General features: G+C 48.9%; 1 protein-coding gene across 1 annotated transcript in view; it reads right to left on the reverse strand.

Annotated features, from left to right (window-relative positions):
* The window catches only part of MYL3 (myosin light chain 3), a 46,421-nt gene extending 27,038 nt beyond the window's left edge, over window positions 1-19,383 (reverse strand). Inside the window, exon 1 of the mRNA XM_067530432.1 lies at window positions 19,159-19,383. Coding sequence (XP_067386533.1) covers window positions 19,159-19,290 — 132 coding nt within the window. The 5' untranslated portion in view covers window positions 19,291-19,383. The remainder of the gene's footprint in view (window positions 1-19,158) is intronic.
* Between the last annotated feature and the right edge of the window lie 410 nt (window positions 19,384-19,793).

The raw sequence follows: 19,793 nt of genomic DNA on the forward strand, positions 1-19,793 counted from the left end.
AACCAGCGAAGTATTATGAAAAATTAAAACCACCCTTGGATAAATCGCAGGGGAAGCAAAATGTGGTGTGTGCCAGCTGCTTAAAGGAGACCATAAAGGGCTGGACTGGGTACTTGGTCCGTTGCAAGGATTGCGCCATAGATGGGACTCTAAGGCCGAATTCTGGCTGACTCAGAATTTCTGTAGAGTCAAATAACAGAGGTCCAGGACTGATTGGGTTACAGAGTCCAAAGTACCCTCTGACCCTAAAGATGGTCCCCTCAGTCACATAGAAAAGACACTTGGGCAGAGCCCCAGGCAGCACCAGAACCAGCCATGTTGTTTTCCCACAGCTCCTGTCTGATAGTGCTTTGCATCTACAGAGGATTGTGGGAGTGGGCGGGTCGCAGCAAGGAATCACTGGTAGCTTTTGGGTCCCTTGTAGATAAAGTTGAGAACCTCTGCTTTATAGCACAGCATTTCTGTCCTGGGATGTCACAGTCACACCACGATGAACCTGAAGTAGTAACTGCATAGCTCACAACAAGGCAACACAAACATCATTGTCACGGTTTCAGGGTAACTACACCTGTGTTCCCTTTCCATGGTCCACTCCAACTAGGGTTGCCAACCCTTCTAGATTGTCCTGGAAGTTCCAGGAATGAAAGATTAATCTTTATTTCAAGATTATGTCATGTGATGAAACCTCCAAGAATACGTCCAACCAAACCGGGCAACCCTAAATCTCCAATCGTGTCCAGTCTGGTCTCAGGCCTCTAACCATTACCTGTGTCCGGGCAGGGGCCCGTGTCCCATTTCTTTCTGACCAGGTGTTCCTGCCACATACTGGGATACCCCCAGCCAGCCAGTCTACCTATAACCCAGCACCTGTGCTTTGCTTTCTCTCTGAAGATGACAGTGTTTCTACCGGTGACCACACAGCTCTTCCAAAGGAAAGTACATTTATTCTTAGGGCAAAAGCACCACAGAGAAAACATATAAAAACAATACAAGGATGTAAATGCTCACTAAATGTACCAGGAATTGCCTGTCTCTCACATGGGGAGAGCAGTCGACCAATGTCCCTTCCAACTTTTCAGCAAGGGTTGCGGCCTCCCTTTGGACAGAAGATGCTGTCCCGTCACTGAATCAAAATTAAGCCCTTGAGCCTGTTGAAACTCAATCTTCTATACCCAAAGCCATCTCTTTGTCTCTTGGTCTCTGGAAAACAGGTAAAACCAGTCCCTTGCCCTGCCCCGACAGTCAAATTTTATAGACAGGCTTAGGATTTTGCATTAAATTCCCTTTAGTCATTCCAAGAACACACAAATGCACATTACCCGTATTGATAGAAAGGGAGATGAAGATAATACAGCTCATACTGCCTGGTCCATCCCAATATAGTGGCTTTTTGATGTCTTCTTGCTTTCAATGTAAAATACAATATGGCCCCCAAAGATACCGACTGTGATTGCAATGTCTGTCACAATCGTGACCCCGTGACACGGTGCTGAAAATATCACAGCGCTGTCATGACCATCATGGCCGGTATGTGGTGGGGGGCCATGTTAATTTTAGCAAGGCATGCAACAACTCGCAAGCCTTAAGTGGTCCAAAATGTGTTGTGGAGAGAGGCCTTCATCTGGTTATCAACAGGACAGGCCTTTTTTTGGGTGTTTTGTCCCCCATCCGGTACTGAGATGAAACCAGATGTGGTTTTCATCCAGTATCGAACAGGGAACCTCATAAAGAGAGTGTGCCACTCTGTCCCTGCCAATGGGACCTCACACTAGGGAATGAGATAGCAAGTGTGAAAAATCGAGTCAGGAGGTGGGGAGTAACAGGCATCTATATAAGAAAAAGCCCTGAATATCAGGACTGTCCCTATAAAATCGGGACATCTGGTCACCCTCCCTCACACATGTCGTGCACAGAAGGTCATGCAGGCAGGGGCGGCATGGTGTGCTCTTCGAAATGGCATCCCCCATGAGGCATGCATGTGAGATCATGCTGAGGAGGGCAGGAAGTAACGGGATGTCCGGTATTCCAGGAATGTCTGAGTGGCCACCGTAGCAGCCCGACTTTTCATGGATGGAGTGCGTGAGGTCTGAGCCGAGGTCTGTTCTACAAAATGGACCAGAGGACAAGAGGACCAGATGGAATTGTCCCACAGGCCAGATCAGGCCCATGGGCCACCAGTTGGACAACGGCACTGGCACGCAGGATGTGCAATGCCAGCCTGGCATATAGAGATACCATATGCCCACTAGCTTGACTTCCTGGTGCTGCAATGAGGCCCCCCAATATCATGACGCAAATGTCCCAACAGGGCGACATACTTTGGAATGGTGCAACATGCACCTCAGGATCTAGGCTCCTTATAGGTGCAATCCATGCCTTTGTCCTTGAAGCTTTTAAGATTCCAGCAGTGTAAATCATAGCTAGCCAGCTAGAAATGTCACACTGCCTACTGTGCTGGGTAAATGCCTGCCTGAGGAACTACGGACACTCTGGCTCTTCCAAAGAATCGCCGCGATAAAGAATTGGCAACAGAGAGAGCTCTGATTTTGTTTCAGAGTTGGCAGAGTCAACCTGCATGCCTCTCCCAAAATAACCGTCCTGGAATTTAGCCATGGCCTTTAATGGGCCAGACTGATCCCATGAGTAAATTATCACATCAGAAGATATGCCCCTGAGCTCCGTTGGACCCATTACTGTAATTTATTATTGTCCTACAGAGGACACCCTTCAGTGCAAGCTGACGCACATTGTGTTCTGAGCCTTCCTTACAATTCCCACTGTTCCAGACACTCCTCCTGCGTCGAGGAGTTTGTTAAAAAAATGAGAAGCTCAGACTAAGTTCGCTGGTCGGTACTGGTGAAAAATGTTGAAATTTTGATACACTTTTTCAGCAAAATTTCAAATTAGAAAAGGGAGGATCAAATATTCTCCTCCCTCCACCCCATTTGCCAATCCATTGTTTCCTGCAGCTCACACGCCTTTAGGGCAAACTTGACTCCGGTTCCAGGTGCTTTGCTACTGAACTAGACATGGGTCAGAGCTGCACAGCTGAACCCGCATCCAAACCAGTCTGAAGCTCAGTGGTATTTCGATCCTGGTTTTTGGATCACCCCTTAGAGCGTCCAGGTTTGACGCGTGGAGCCAGATTGGCTGTGTCCAGACGCTGGCAGTATTGATGAAGTGTAGACCATGACTATTTGGTCCGGGTTGAGATTTAGGGGGACCATGGGCTGTTTAGTTACGCTGGGAGCTAGAAGCCAGAGAAAATGACAGTTTGTCTGGCTCCAGTAGCCTCAGTAAAGAATGCTCAGTACATTCGTACAGCTGAGTCCTGGCCCTTTTCTGCCCCAAAGGACACCAGCATTCAGATAAACGGATTTGAGTTTAAAACCTTGCTCTAAACATGTCATTCAAAATGAAGGAGGGAGGAAAAGGGGGGAGGAAGTTTCTCAATACAAACAGATTCAAGGCCCAAAAAAAACAGCTGATGGGAAATCTGAGACTTTCACCCATCCCTAGCCGTAAACCGTGGGGGGTTTGACACTGAGGTCTGTTCCTTTGCCAATGTTTTGTCCCTGCACCCATCATACACACATTAGTCTGCTATTGTAAGGTCACAGTTGTGTCATTGTAGGGTTCTTTCTCAGCATACTAGAATTATAGAATCATAGCAGATGAGGGTTGGAAGGGACCTCGGGAGATCATCTAGTGCAACCCCCTGCTCAATGCACGACCAGCGGCAACTAAATCATCTCAGCCAGGGCTTTGTCAAACCAGGCCTTAAAAACTTCTAAGGATGGAGATTCCACCACCTCCCTAGATAACCCATTCCAGTGCTTCACCACCCTCCTAGAGAATTTTTTTTCTAATATTCAACCTAGGACCTCCCCCACAGCAACTTGAGACCATTGCTCCTAGTTCTGTCATCTACCACCACTGAGAACAGCCTAGCTCCTTCCTCCCTGGAACCCCCTTCAGGTAGTTGAAGGCTGCTCAGAAATCCCCCCTCACTCTTCTCTTCTGCAAACTAAACAAGCCCAATTCCTTCAGCCTCAGCTCATAAGTCATGTGCTCCAGCCCCCTAATAATTTTTGTTGCCCTTCGCTGGACTCTCTCCAATTTATTCACATCCTTCCTGTAGTGGCGGGCCCAAAACTGGACACGATATTCCAGATGTGGCCTCACCAGTGCCGAATAGAGGGGAATAATCACTTCCCTTGTTCTGCTGGCAACGCTCCTACTAATGCAGCCCAATATGCCGTTAGCTGTCTTGGCAACAAGAGAACACTGTTGATTCATGGCCAGCTTCTTGTCCACTGTAACCCCCAGTTCCTTTTCTGCAGAACTGCTGCTTAGCCAGTCGGTCCCCAGTCTGTAGCTGTGCATGGGATTCTTCCGTCCTAAGTGCAGGACTCTGCACTTGTTCTTGTTGAACCTCATCAGATTTCTTTTGACCCAATCCTCCAATTTGTCTAGGTCATTCTGTATCCTATCCTTGCCCTCCAGTGTATCTACCACTCCTCCCAGCTTAGTGTCATCTGCGAACTTGCTGAGGGTGCAATCATCATCCAGATCATTGATGAAGATGTTGAACAAAACCGGTCCCAGGACCGACCCCTGGGGCACCCTGCTTGATATTGGCTGCCAACTAGACATCGATCCGTCAATCACTATGCATTGAACTCGATGATCTAGCCAGCTTTCTGTCTACCTTCTAGTCCATTCATCCAACCCATACTTCTTTAACCTGCTTGCAAGAATACTGTGGGAGACCGTATTAAGAGTTTTCGCCACAACCACAGAGCCAGTCATCTCATCATAGAAGGCAATCAGGTTGGTCAGGCATGACTTGCCCTTGGTGAATCCATGCTGACTGTTCCTGATCACCTTCCTCTCCTTCAAGTGCTTCAAAATGGATTCCTTGAGGACCTGCTCCATGATTTTCCTGGGGACTGAGTTGAAGCTGTGGTCTGCAGTTCCCCAGATCCTCCTTCCATTTTCTAAGGTTGGGCACTATATTCCCCTTTTTCCCCTGATCCCCATGAGTTTTCAAAGACAATGGCCAATGGCTTTGCAATCACATCAGTCAAATCCCTCAGCACCCTCAGATGCGTTGGATCCAGCCCCATGGACTTTTTCATGTCCGGCTTCTCTAAATAGTTTTGAACCTGTTATTTCAGCACTGAGAGCTGCGCACCTGCTCCCCATACTGTGCTGCTCAGTGCAATAGTCTGGGAGCTGACCTTGTCCGTGAAGACAGAGGCAAAAAAAGCATTGAGTACTTCAGCTTTTTCCACATCATCTGCCACGAGATTGCCTCCCCCATTCAGTAAGAGGCCCACACTTTCCCTGATCTTCTTCTTGTTGCTATCATACCTGTAGAAACCCTTCTTGTTCCCCTTCATGCCCTTTGCTAGCTACAACTCCAACTGTGCTTTGTCCTTCCTGATTTCACTCCTGCGTGCTCGAGCAATATTTTTATACTCCTCCCTAGTCATCTGACCAAGCCTCCACTTCTTGTAAGCTTCCCTCTTTGTGTTTAAGATCACTGAAGACTTCTTCGTTAAGCCAAGCTGGTTGTCTGCCATATTTATTATTCTTTCTATACATCAGGATGGTTTGTTCCTGCACCCTCAATACGGTTTATTTAAAATACAGCCAGCTCTCTTGGATTCCTTTCCCCCTTATATTAGCCTCCCAGGGGATCCTGCCCATCAGCTCCCTGATGGAGTCAAAATCTGTTTTTCTGAAGTCCAGGGTCCTTATTCTGCTGCTTTCCTTCCTTCCTTTTGTCAGGATCCTGAACTTTACCATCTCATGGTCACTGCTGCCCAGGTTGCCACCCACTTCTACTGCCCCTACCAACTATTCGTCTCCAATTACTTTGTTATGGTAGGGTTGCACAGAGGCACTGTTTTGTTCTCCAAGGGCTGATGATCTCCAAGGTACCATAGGCTCGATCAGAGGCATGGCTTTGTTCTGATAGGACTGTCTGTACATGTCTGATTGATGGTGTTCTCATTTTATGGTCTCCGGAAAAAGAGAATCAATGATTTTTTGTTGTCATTATTCCACTATCCAGACGTGTAGAGTTGCTCATGCACATCACAGCTTGCAGACTCGGTGGGATGTCGGCGTGGGGAGAGCAAGAAGTGAACTGCATTGGCGCATCCGGGCACAGTCCCTCCAAGCAGGGCTGCTGCACATCAGTGGGGTGCTATGGGGGAAGCTCTCCAATGATTCACCTGTTCTAGGGTTGGAGCAAGGATGTCATGCGCCACGGCTGTCATGTCCCCTCCCCACCAGCATGGTATTTACGTGCCATTAGCATCCTGCCCCAAGAGAGCAGCCAGCCCCAAGGGGTGGGAGAAATGAAGGCCCAGAGCCGCATCAATGGGCCACATCCTCAGTGGCGTAAATCAGCATTATTCCACTAAAGCTAATGGGCCAGAGTTGCAAACGGGTGTAGCTTCCTTGAAGTCAGTAGCTCCTGGACATGGATAGATTTTGTGAAGTCAATAGCGCTATGCTGATTTACACCAGCTGAGAATCTGGCCCCGAGTGCAGAGAGACGTCACAAGTGAATGCATCTGAATCTTCCTGGAGCACTATTATTAGCTCGGCGATAACATCCAGCTCCCTGTAAGGGACCATTCGGGAACGTGATTCTAGGAAGCAGCCATCTCATCAGAGAGCTTGGCTCCGGGATGACCGCATACCCTTAGCATAACTTACTGCTTTCGGTTTAAATTTAGTTGCTCTGATGCCCCCTCCTCCCTTTCCACTCCTTCTGATTCCGAATGCAGGCAGGCCAGAGCGAGCAGGGAACAATGCCTTATAAGATGTCTGCATGCAGTGCGAGATGAAATTACAGTCGGGAAGGGATATTGCTCAGAAACAATTCTATCGCGGGGTTGTGACTGCATTGTCCCTCCGGCCATATCGCTTCCCTTTCCTTTCCCGTGTTTTTTCCCAAGCCTTTAAACTTGCCAGCATACTTTAAAAGAAAAAAGACAGGAAATGGGTTTGGGGGTTGCTCTGTCTTTCAAACACCATCAGAGCCGTCATTTCATTATGGATAGGGCTCTACCAATCTCACGGAGGTGAAAAAATGCATCACGGACCGTGAAATTGGCCCTTCCCTGTGAAATCTGATCTCCCCGTGCTGCTGGGAGCACCCCAGTTGGGGGCCCCTTAGCTGCTAGTTGTGGCCAGGCTGGGGTGCTCCCAACAGCACGGGGAAGATCAGACTCACCCTCCTGCTACCTTCAGCACCCAGCTCTGAACACCACCCCTCTACAACAGGTTTGCCGTGTCCCCCCACACACACACACACACACTTTGGGTCGGGACCCCCACAGTAATAACCCCACGAAATTTCAGATGAAAACATCTGAAATCATTAAACTGACCAATTTTCACATCCTACGGCCAGGAAATTGATTAGAATGGACCGTGAATTTGGTAAGGCCCTCGTTACGAATGGCAGCTCAGCAGAGTTAGGGGGTGGGTGGATGCTTGCTTAACGAGAGAACAGGCTCTGGGGGGGCAATCCTTCGGAAGCAGTGGTGCTGTCGGTTGGAAGGCTGGGCTTGTGGTGGATGTGCATCTCAGGATTGTCGCGTGCACCTCCTGGCTCTATCCCAGATTTGTAGTGTGACCTGGGCATGTGTCTTGACTTCCCTCTGCCTCAGGTCCCCCGCTTGTCCAATGAGACTAACACCTCTCTAGCGTAGGCACGTATCTGGCCCTCAATACTTGCAACCGTCCGCTGAGCATTCATTTCCCTCCCATTGCAGAGGCCTCGGGGACCAGCGCACCTGAGTCCCTCCTGTTCTCTGCCTGTGGCATATAATAGTCTAGTCTCTTGTGAGTCTCATTTCGGTTGTTGGGTTTCTAGGGAACTAGGCTTGTTTAGTCTGCAGAAGAGAAGAGTGAGGGGGGATTTGATAGCAGCCTTCAACTACCTGAAAGGGGGTTCCAGGGAGGATGGAGCTAGGCTGTTCTCAGTGGTGGCAGATGGCAGAACTAGGAGCAATGGTCTCAAGTTGCAGAAGGGAAAGTCTAGGTTGGATATTAGGAAAAACTTTTTCACTAGGAGGGTGGTGAAGCACTGGAATGGGTTACCTAGGGAGGCGGTGAAATCTCCATCCTTGGAGACAAAGCCCTGGCTGGGATGGTTTAGTTGTGGTTGGTCCTGCTTTGAGCAGGGGGTTGAATTAGATGAGTTCCTGGGGTCCCTTCCACCCCTCATTTTCTATGATTCTATAGGGGGAAGCAGTGTGGTCCAGTGGTTAGACCACTGACCTGGGATTCCAGATATCTGGGTTCTGCTGCTGGGTAACTTGGGCAAGTTAGTTCCCCCCTCTGTGACTTCATTTCCCCATTTGTAAAATGGGGATAATGCTACTGAGAGCTCTGAGCAGAGAAAGGCTAAGTGATGTGTCCAAGGTCATACAGAAAGTCTGTGGTACAGTCAGGACTTGAACTCACATCTTGGCCTAGTGCCCCATCCAGCAAACCACCCTTCCCCTGTATGCTAATACCCCCTTTGCCTGTCTTGTCTACTTAGATTGTAAACTCTTTGGGTCAGGGGCTGTTTCTTACTGAGAGCTCAGTTGTGAACCCAACTGAACACGGGCACAGGGAAATCAAAGGGCACAAGAAAGGTTTCCATTTAAGCCCATGTATATCTACTGAATCAGCACGGCCTGCAGGGGAATGTAAGCCAATGGCAGGCAGGGAATGGGTGGGACCTAATACCTGACGCCCTAATGCGGTACTTGCCCCGTGGCAAGTCAGGCCCTGAATTATAACTCTCCACGTCACGTTTCAGCCTCTCCCTTTAGGTTTTACTGGTTTATGGGTGAAATAAATGCACCATTTCTACAGTTTGGCTTTTGAGTCACTTGGGAAAAGTTTAGCACTTTGGCTCCCGCATCCTGCATGCACTTAGCTGTGCGTTTAACTTACATTTAAGAGAACAGTTGTTGCACATTAAACAAATAATGATTAAAAACATATTTATTGAGGTTTAACAGCCATGTGAGAAATGCAGATCTTATTACAGAGCTGCTTTGTCTGCAGAATGTGCTTTTAATAACTCCCTGCTCATCAAGCCGCACGGTGGCTGGGTTTTAAAAAGAACTGATCGGAGAGGGCCAAGGCCAGGGAAGTCGAGTGGACAGGGGCACTGGACTGAGAATCAGGAGCCCTTGGTGAAATGCACAGGTCAGGTACAAATTGCCTGTGTGACTGGAGGTAAGATGCTTAAACTCCTCTGTGCCTCCATGCCGTATCTGCAAAATGGGGGTAATACTTCCCTACCCTTGTAATGACTATGAGATGCTCAGATACTACAGGGCTGAGGCTGGATAAACGTGCAACTAGAGAGCAAATTAGCTACTTTGTTGGCATAAATCAGGGTAGCTCCAATACCCACGTACGCTAGCTGAAGCACACCTCCCCAAGCTTTTGACTGGTATCAGTAATATTTGCACCTATGCAGGCTAAGGTAGCAAAGATAATAACCCTCATCCTTCAAAACACCATCTGCTTGCCCGTGAGGCTCAGGGAGACATTCCGCACTATCCCCCGAGCACGTTGATGACCAGAACCAACAGGCTGCGTTCTCAGCTAGTGTAAATCAGGGTAGCTCCGCTGAAATTAAAGACCATATCCTCGGCTAGTGTAAACCGGAGTGGCTTTGCTGAAATCAGTAGGCTGGATTTTCAGATGGCATGGCTGCTCTGAAGCTAATCAGTTTCCCGTTGACTTCAGTGACAGCTGGATTGGGCCACGGATGCACAAAAGGCATCTTCACCAGATCCTTTACAGGAGCAGATTCTGAGGCATTATTAGACATGGGTTATCATTAGGTTAATTACACTAACATCCTGTTCCGGACGCAGCCCTATCCTGCGTCCCTGCTTTACTGACCATAGCTGTTATATACTAAAGCAGCAGTTCCCAAACGGTGGGTCGTGACCCCAAATGGGGTCACTTCAGCGGCAGATGGGTCATGGCCATCCTGAACGTGCAGAGTGCATTTTGTAAAATGGTGTCCTCTGCGCAGGGCGACCTCACACGCACCGTATGCACGAGGACACGTCGCACGAGGGAAGCTATTTTGCTCTACAAAACAGCGCCCTCCATGCAGCATGACATCGCATGCACCGTGCGTGTGTGATTATGCAGTCCAGAGGACGTAGTTCTGTATAGCAAAATGGCATCCTATTTGCGGCGTGACCTCGCATGTGCAGTGCATGTGAGGTCACACAGCAGGGAGGACACCATTTTTAAACTGCAGCTTCCATGCTGGGTGGGGAAGTTGGAAACAACACATCTGAAAATGGGGTCATCAAGGGAAAACGTTTGGGATCCGCTCTCCTAGAACCTTAAAAGCCACAGGCCTCACCTGGCTGAATCCCCCTCGGAAATGCAATGGTAGGAAGTGCACCATATCCTGACGGAGCTCAGACAATGAATTTAAAGCAAAACCCACAAAAAAGATTTACAAGCACTGGGCATCTACAATACTGACCATACTGAGAGCTGTGCAAAACTTTTGTAACACACTAAGAAGCCCGGTGAAACTCTGAAAGCAGGTTACACTCACCTGCCTCATTACACAATTAAAATTCAAGCCAGGAACTATGGTGATGAGAGCCATGTAAGTCTGAGAGAGAGAGATGGGTACCTATAGAGATGATAGATCTTTAGGTGGATCGATGGATGGACAAGTATGTATGGGGATAGATAGATGGATGCATAGGTATGCTTGGAGACAGACAGACAGATACATAGATAGACAGATAGATAGATAAGATAGATAGATAGATGGTTTTGTGGTGCTTTGTGCCAAGCCCAGTTTTAAGCAACCCAGGGTCTAGTTTCGAAGTGCCCCCAGCTTGAGTTTTGAGTGTGCCCAGGCCTGAGTTTCTTGCCATTCCACAAGCTGGACTGAATTAAGCTAAAAGGTGAAAAACAGGTGACGTTTGGAGGGTTCCCACCATGGCCCTAATCTCCTGAGTCCCACTATAGTGTCTTAAACACAAGCCCTTTCTTCCTCTTGACTTTCTGATCTCTCGTTCTGTCATAGAATCCTAGAAGGTGAGGGTTGGAAGGAACCTCAGGAGGTCATCTAGTCCAACCCCCTTCTCAAAGCCGGACCAACCCTAACTAAACCATCCCAGCCAGGGCTTTGTCAAGCCAGGCCTTAAAAACTTCTAAGGATAGAAATTCCATCCCCTCCCTAGGTAACCCATTCCAGTGCTTCACCACCCTCCTAGTGAAAAAGCTATTCCTAATATCCAGCCTAGAGCTCCCCCTCTGCAACTTGAGACCATTGCTCCTTGTTCTGTCATCTACCACCACTGAGAACAGCCTACCCCCATCCTCCCTGGATCCCCCTTTCAGGTAGTTAAAGGCTGATATCAAATCCCCCCTCATTCTTCTCTTCTGCAGACTAAACAAGCCTAGTTCCTCAGCCTCTCCTCACAAGTCATGTGCTCCAGCCCCCTCATCATTTTTTTGCCCTTCGCTGGACTCTCTCCAATTTTCATTTCCTTCCTGTAGTGGGGGGCCCAAAACTGGACACAATACTCCAAATGTGGCCTCACCAGTGCTGAATAGAGGGGAATAATCACTTCCCGCGATCTGCTGGCAATGCTCCTACTCATGCAGCCCTGTCCTTGTGTCTCTGACCTGGGGGCTCTCCAGTCCCTATTTCCCCATCACTATCTTTCAAAGCTAGTCCCTTCAGTGAATACCCCTAAACATTAAGCCTCTTTGTGCATCAACAGCTGGATCAAGCTTTGTTGACACAAGCCCCGGCTCTGTTTAAAAGGAAAGGGCTTGATCCTGCAGCCCTTCCTTATATGAGGAATCCCAAAGGGACTGTCAGGGCCAGGCCAGCAATGCAGCATACACTGTTTCCTAGAGGTCAGATACCACCCACCGTGTCAGGCAGTGACCAACTTCTGCAGAGTTAGTTGCCAGATCTAAGTGAGCTTCAGCCAGCTGCTCAGAAGAGAGTTTTCTCTGGTTATTGAAAGCCTTCCTACTAGTGCCCAACCTGACAGAGGATGGCTTGTAGTTACAGGCGCTGGGATAAATAAAGGTGCGAATAAAAGAGCAAAGCTGCTTTTAGAACTGTGTGATGACTGCCTGGTGTTTTAATTATCTTTGCTGCTGGGACCCATCCATAGGCACTGGAGTAAATTACTAACAAGGTATTCTAAGCATGGCATCGGCTGTATGGCATACATAAAACAGACCCAGTCTTGGCCGCAGGCTCCTGAAGGCTGAGGGAAAACCGGCCGGCAGTAATTGAAGACAACAGCCGTTCACAGCAGAGGAGGCATGTGAGAGGAAACAGACATTGTGTTGACAGGCCAGATATGGATTCCCCTTGCTGAGATGCTCCCTCCCTGCATGTGTGCGCTGTGTGTAACATCACACCTTCCTGCCTCCTGTTACACAAAGGGGACACAACAGGGTGGAAGACAGACCCTTCCATTTATAGAAGACAAGAGCAGAGGGGAGGCAGACAGGAGCAGAGAGTGACACTGGATCCTGTGAGAACATTGTGAGGCCCAAGGCCCATTGAAAGCAAAGGGAAAACTTCAGTCCACTTCAGATCACGCCCTTTGTCCACACCAAAACTTCAGTAATATCTACTGGGTCCCACGAAGATTGCTACTCAAACTGCTTTTTCCTCAAACTCTCAGAGGAAAAAAAATCACTTTTAGGCAGAGATCAAGAATGGAAAATTTCAGTCTAACAGGTGACTACTGAAACTTACAAGTGTGTGAGCAGAGTGGGTTAGGAGGGAAATTGCTCTGCAAGTATAACTCTGCTGGACAGCATTGTGTGCCAGTAATGATAAAGGGAATGATGATTGAAAATATATTACCTGGGAGAGAGGAAAGGGGGAAGAGAAGAAAGAAAGAAAGAAAGAAAGAAAGAAAGAAAGGCTGTAGCCAGCCTCTGGAGACTGCAAGGAGTTTCCATCTCCTTCTTGAGAAAGATCTAGCTAGAACCCCAAAGCAATTCATGCCTTCTAGCATCCTGAAAGATGCTTTGTACCCAAGGTTGGTGAGACCTTGGATCTACCTTGTGTCCAGCCAGAAGAATAATCTCTACCTCTTCAAGGATGGCCATGCCAATGCCTGCGTGTGCTGCATGGAATATCCAGGATGAATTCCTTCTGAGTCAGAATTCCTCTCGGTTGCTACACCGCACCTGACATTACCCAAGGCACCATACAGCCTGTGCAAAGGAACTGGGGGAGCAGAGTGGGTGTCCAACTCATGCACTGTTTCAGTTTCCAGTTATAACATTGTGGAAAAAGTGACACTAATTTGACTGATTTTGCAGCTTTTACCAGTGAGGAAATACACAGAGATTGGATTGCTTTCTTTTTTCTTTCCCGCCTGGCCCATGAACCCTTTAAAGAGAAGTGTAGGAACGAAGCTGATGATCAAGGCCCTGCCTCAGCAAAGTATTTAAGCATGTGCTCAACTTTATGCACGCGAGTTGTCCCATTGAGCAAGATGGTTCAAGTGATAAGTGATTCTGAGTGCCCACCCTCTGAACCTGAGGTGTCTGGGTCTGTGAAATCACTTAAAGAATCTTGGCTGCTGACCTCACCTGCAGATGTGCTTCACGTGAGGCAAGTATTAAAGTGCTTTGCTGATCTGGGGCTTGAACCGGAACCTGGTTTGTTTTTAGTCACAAAATGTAGACTTTTTGGTACAGAGCAAGTTCAGATTTGCTGGCCAAACCACTTAAGCAGTAGTTTCCTGAATAAGACCCCTGCACTTCTTTTGAGAAGGCAGCCAGGCAAGTGACTCAGGAAATGAATTAAACAAGGGGGAATGTGAAGAAGGAGGTAAATTTTCAGGCATTTTGGGCTTAAATAAGTCAGACAAGATCCTAGTGTAAATAAGTGTAGCCCCATGGAAGTCCATGGGTTCTGGCCCATTGGTTGGTAATGATTCAAAGCTGTTATCAGCTGATGGCCGTGGAGTGACTGAGATGAGGAGAGCTGGTAGGTCTCAGGCCATCTCTTGTTGGCAGGACCAGATTTCCAGTTAGGCACAGTAGGCATGTGTCTAGGGGTGCCGGCGTTCTAGGGATGGCTAAACAGTGGTGTGTTACTGCATGGGACAACGGGGCCTGTGCTCAGAGGCCTTGGCCAATTTGGGGACCCTGCATGAGCACCGGAACTCTGGCCCCACCCCCTGCTCCTCCTCCTCTCTCCCGGGGTCCTGCCTCTTCTCCCTGAGGCCCCACCCCCTGGCCAGGCCAGAGGGCAGAGCCCAGGTGTGAGCATATTTTCCCCGCCCAGAGCTCGCCGAGCTGGTCGCCCCAGGCCACCCCCGTGCCCCCACGCAGAGCTGACTGGCCTGCCCCTCTCTCTCTCGTCATCCCCTGCAGCACGGAAAACACGAAGGTCAGCTGTAGGCGTTGGGGGAGGGAGGGCGCTGAAGATGCTATGCCTAGGGGCGCGTAAGATGTAAATCCAGCCCTGCCTGTGGGTTCGTGTCACATAAGCAACCATCTCAGCTGGCCCTAACTGGTCTTGTCTAAGGAGGTTTCAGCACAGCGGTCAGAGAACGACTGGCTGGAGGTGTACAGTGGAGTTGTGGCCGTGTCAGTCCTAAGCGTGGATATGTCAGTTCTCCTCTCACACCTAAGGCGGCCCATGTGGATCAGGGGTGAGGCACGGGAATGGACAGCATGGAAGAAGCCAGCCCTTTTGCTGCCCATGCTGTTCTGCAGAGACAGGCATCCCATCATAGAGTTGCCAATTTGGCAGCTTTCACCAGTATATGGAGACTTCAGTAATGCATCTGTGACAGGATGTCCTAACCTTAATTCCAACAGGCGGCTTTTTCTGGCAACAGAAGCCCCCTCGCTTTCTTACGTAGTCAGTCCAGCTTCACTCTTTTCAAATGGGCCCCAGACACTTGTCACTGGCCAGTTAGGATTTAACTGTGGCAGAATCTCACAGGCCAACGTACGCCATCTCTCTCTTACACACACACACACACTCAGCCTCTCTCCTGCTCACGTTCACAGGTTGGAATCCTCACGTCTCCCACACCTGCACAATGCCCATCCCGCCTCTTGTTCACACAGACTTATCCTGGCCCATCTGAGTCTGCACTTCCTCCGCGACCCTGCTATGACAGAGCACTAGCTGTCCACATGCTCTCCATGCCTGTGAACTGAACGCATGCTTTTGAGAGCAGGTGGGGGACTTATCTTCCCTGTCACCCACTGCAGTATCTGTTTTTTACTCCCTCAGAGCTGTTACAGTCTTGGAGCCTTAAAATCCTTCCTTTCCTGCAGAGAGGGGAGGGGAACTTTTAAAACAGAAACTCAAGGTTATACCAAGGCGTGCAACCTGCAGGGGAAGAAATCCCTGTTGGAGAGGTGGACTTTCAAGGTTCTGGGATGGTAGGTGCCCAGTGAAAATAAACCATGAAAAGCCCATGCCCATAAGTTGGTGAATATTGTTATGATGGGCCTCTTGAATGGAGACATCTGACCAAGCTTTTCAGACTCTCACCACTGTGGACTCTTCCCAGGCACCACTCTGGGGGCCAAATCCTGCCTCAGTTTATGCCCTGTGCAATTCATTTAGTATAGAATCATAAAACCCTAGAAGATGAGGGTTGGAAGGGATCTCAGGAGGTCATCTAGTCCCGCCCCCTGCTCAAAGCAGGACCAACCCAACTAAATCATCCCAGCCAGGGCTTTGCCAAGCCAGGCCTTAAAAACCTCTAAGGATGGAGATTCCACCACCTCCCTAGGTAACCCATTCCAGTGCTTCACCACCCTCCTAGGGAAAAAGTTTTTCTAATATTCAACCTAGGACCTCCCCTGCACCACAACCTGAGACCATTGCTCCTAGTTCTGTCATCTACTACCACTGATCTTTGGGAGCAGAACATAGGACAAAATTCAGCCCCTCCAACACAAGGAGCATGCTACAGGGAATGAAGGCAGCTTGCACTGTGTGTGTGTGAAGAACACAATGTCCTGGCTCCAGAATTTCTGAAGGAGAATTCGTCCCTCAGTGGAGGGAGGGTCAGATAAAGTTTTGTCAGTGCCAAGAGACAGTGAAGTAAATTCACAGTGCAGCACTGGTCACTGTGACATAAAATCCAGGGAAGAGTTTATGTTCTACACTGCCCCCTGAAGAAAACAGAAACCTTTCCATTGACTTCACTGGGCTTTTGATCTCATCCAATGTCCTTTACAGGTACCACAATGTCAGGCCAAATCCTGTTCTCCAATCCACCATTACAGATGCTGAGTGACTCCACTGACTTAAATGGAGTTCCTCCAGATTTACTCTAGTGTAACAGTGATGGGAAAATAGGGGCTGATCCTATTAAAGTCAATGGCATTCATTTCGTGGGTGCAAGCTCTGGCTGTTAGTCCGTTATTAATTAAGTTAGAATCTAGAGGTAGAAAAGACCATTTATCCCATGCCCTGAGATTCAGGGTAGCAATGAGCCCCTTTGTGCATTTATTAATCTTCACCAGTCTCGTTTTAAACGTGCCAAGCGATGGCTTTCAATCAAGTCCCATGGAGATCGTTTCACAGACCAACAGATCTCACCACTGGGAAGTTTTTACAATATTTTTCCAGTGAAAAGGGGCCTTTTTTCCCTTTTACAACAAAGTTTTGTATTTGAAAATCCCCGTTCCGATGGCAAAGAGTCGCAGCATGTTGATTTTTAAATGAAAGATCTGTCCATTTTGAAAACTAGTGGAGTGAGACTGTGTTCGGAAGTTTTGCAAATCTGATGAATTAAAAAAAAACAAGTATTTTTGATCCACTCTAGAATGTACTGATGCCCATCTCGTTAGCCTCCCGATATGGTTCTCATTACCATGGAATCTGAGCGCCTTGCAACCTTTAATGTATTGATCATCGGAACACACCGTGAGGTAGGGCAGCGCTGTTATCCCCATTGTACAGATGGAGAACTGAGGTTCAAAGGTGGGCTCAAGCTCCCACAGGAAATCTCTGGCAGAGCATGGAGTTGAACCTATCCCTCCCAAGTCCTACCCTAGACCTATAACCACCATTATTAGAGTTCTTTTTTGCCTATTTGGCCCCTCTCTTACCATGATGCTAGCTATAAGTCTCCTCTTCCTGGTCCGCTGTTTGCAGACTGTTATGTCTGGGACCCTCATAAGAACATAACGTAAGAACGGCCATGCTGGGTCAGACCAATGGTCCATCCAGCCCCGTGTCCTGTCTACTGACAGTGGCCAATGCCAGGGGCTTCAGAGGGAATGAAAGAAGCTGGAGGAGGTCCCAGCCCTGCTCTTCCTTTCTCAGAAACCCTCAGCTGGGATGCGGGGTCACAATCTTTCAGGTGGAGCGAAGCAGCTGCCATGTGGGCCTACTTGCTCTGAGCTGAGCGAGCCCCTCCCGGAGGCAGCAGAGTGACCCATTCATGGCATCTAGCACTTCTCAGCTCTTTTATTTGTCCACAGAGAGACTTGACTTTTTAAGGAGCAGTGGATGTATGACCCTCCTCCCCCACCTGATTGTTAATCAGTGTCTCTTCAGAGAAGCCGGGCCAGATCCTTCTCTGGTGGAAATCAGGCTGGCTCCATTGTCTGCAGCTAAAGTACACCAAGGTGCCGAGGAAGGATCTGGCCCCATGGACTTCAATGCAGCTCTGACATGATACACCAGCTAAGGATCTGACTTTATTATTTCAATGGAGTGACACCAATTTACACCAGAGGAGGGTCTGTTCTGCTGCAGCTTTCAGCTCCATCTCCCTGGAATTACCCCTTTTATCCCTGTTGCCTTAAAATCTTCGGCCTGTCCTAAATGCAGACAGTCCTTGGGACAACTTCCCAAGCAACCAGTTGGATCGTTATCAAAGCCGTGGGCCAAATCCTCAGCTGGTACGAATCAGTCAGTAGAAATACTCCGATTTACACCACCTGAGGATCTGGCCCATGCTCCCGCAAGAGCTCGCTTTGTGAATTGCTATGGCGAGTCCTTCGTTTCCCAGCGCACACACAAACCCTTCCCAAAAGGCAGACAGACGTGCCGATGCCTGACTGCCTCTGTCTGTCGCACAGCGTTTACCGTGCAAATGACATGAGAAAGTGATTCCTCAAGACCTGGATGGAGCTTTTGAGTTTCAGTCCAAGATGTTTGTGGTCCAGAAAGAGCAAAGTGTCAATGGAGCGGTCCTCCCTGCCAACCTGTATTTCTTGCTTTCATTTTGTATAAATCAGCAGGGCAGCGGTCCCCAAACCCCCCAGTCACTCATCTCTCTGTCACTGACATTTGGCTGTACACTTTCTCTCTCTTTCTCAGCCGGGGCCAGCTCCTCAGCTAAAGTCAATGCAGCTACCCTGATGTACATCAGCCGAACCTCTGGCCCTCTCTGTGACTATATAGGAAGGGAAACACACACACATGTATAAGCAGGACTTAAGCAAATACCCCAGGGCTCCACAATATCAGCTGTTTCACAGAGCTGATCTAAGAAAGGTAGACCGGAATTAGCCTCCTTGCGTTTGGTGATCCTTTGGGAGAGTGCCTCAAGACAGCAGGATGCTCAGTACGCCTGGACTTTTGCCCGGGTTTCTCGCTGCATACCTAGCCTACGCACGCACCGAGGGTTCCCTAGCCACTCTGTTATGCTGCTCATAGGAACTGTGGGGTGTGTTTTTACTCCCTGGCCTTACGGCAAACGATCATCTATCATTTGCACAGCAAACCTGGCCGCGTTAGGTTTCCCATCGCCGTGTGGAAAGATGGAAGGGGATGGATTTGCCTCGAGTGGTGCCCACCGAGCGAAGAGGGTCAAAATCATCCCTTGCCAAATGGAGCTCAGCCTTCAGCCTTTTCCTTGGGAAAAGAACAGCCTCAGGCGCTGGGTTATGTTGCTCCACTGGGCATCTGAGGCAGGCAGATTTGACGCCGAGAGCTGGCCCCAGGGCACAGCTCGTTTGCTACCCATCTGCCCCCCAGAACCTGGCCAAGTGACACAGGGGAACTCCAGACATGCTCAGCCCGAACCTGATAATGCACAGACAGCAACAACGCTGCTACAAACAGCCCTGGCTGTTCCTCCTGCAGTAGGTAGAAAAGATACGTACTTTGATGTTCGCTGGGTCAAATAGGACTTCCTTTGGGGGCTCCGGTTCTGGGGGTGGTGCTGGCTTGGGGGCTGCCTTCGGTTCCTCTTTCTTCGGTTCGGGCTTCTTCGGATCGGGCTTCTTAGGGGCCATGTTGATTTTTAGACGGTTTTAGAAAGAGGAAAAGAAAAAGAGAGAGAGAGAGAGAGAGAGAGAGAGAGAGAGAGAGAGAGAGAGGTGACTGCTCTAGGGTAAAGCAGAGCACAAATTACTCCTCCAGCGGAGGTCTTTATCCCCGTCGGTCCCTTAATGTCACACATTGTGTCATTCACCCACCCCGTCACATGCCAGGGCCCACAATAGGGGCACTGCTATAAAAGGACAAGACATCTACCCTGCTATTTTAGAGCAGTTGCTTATGGCATTGTCATGAATTAGCACTTAAATGGGAAGAGAGTGTGGGGATTTTAGGCGTGAGGCTGGACCTTGATCAGATGTTTCTTGGGGCAGGGGGAGAGTCTTGCGGGGGGGGGGAGTGGATTACACTGCAGGTTCCCATATATGTTTTTATTCCCCCTGGACTCTGCCAGTTACCTTTACCTGTTGCTGAGTGACGGGCTCTTCTAGCACTGAATGAACGCCCTGCCTTTGCTGTA

Source organism: Emydura macquarii, unplaced genomic scaffold, assembly GCF_026122565.2.
Source record: "Emydura macquarii macquarii isolate MOO-44397 ecotype Brisbane River unplaced genomic scaffold, CSIRO-AGI_Emac_v2 contig_3080, whole genome shotgun sequence".
NCBI lineage: Eukaryota > Metazoa > Chordata > Testudines > Chelidae > Emydura > Emydura macquarii.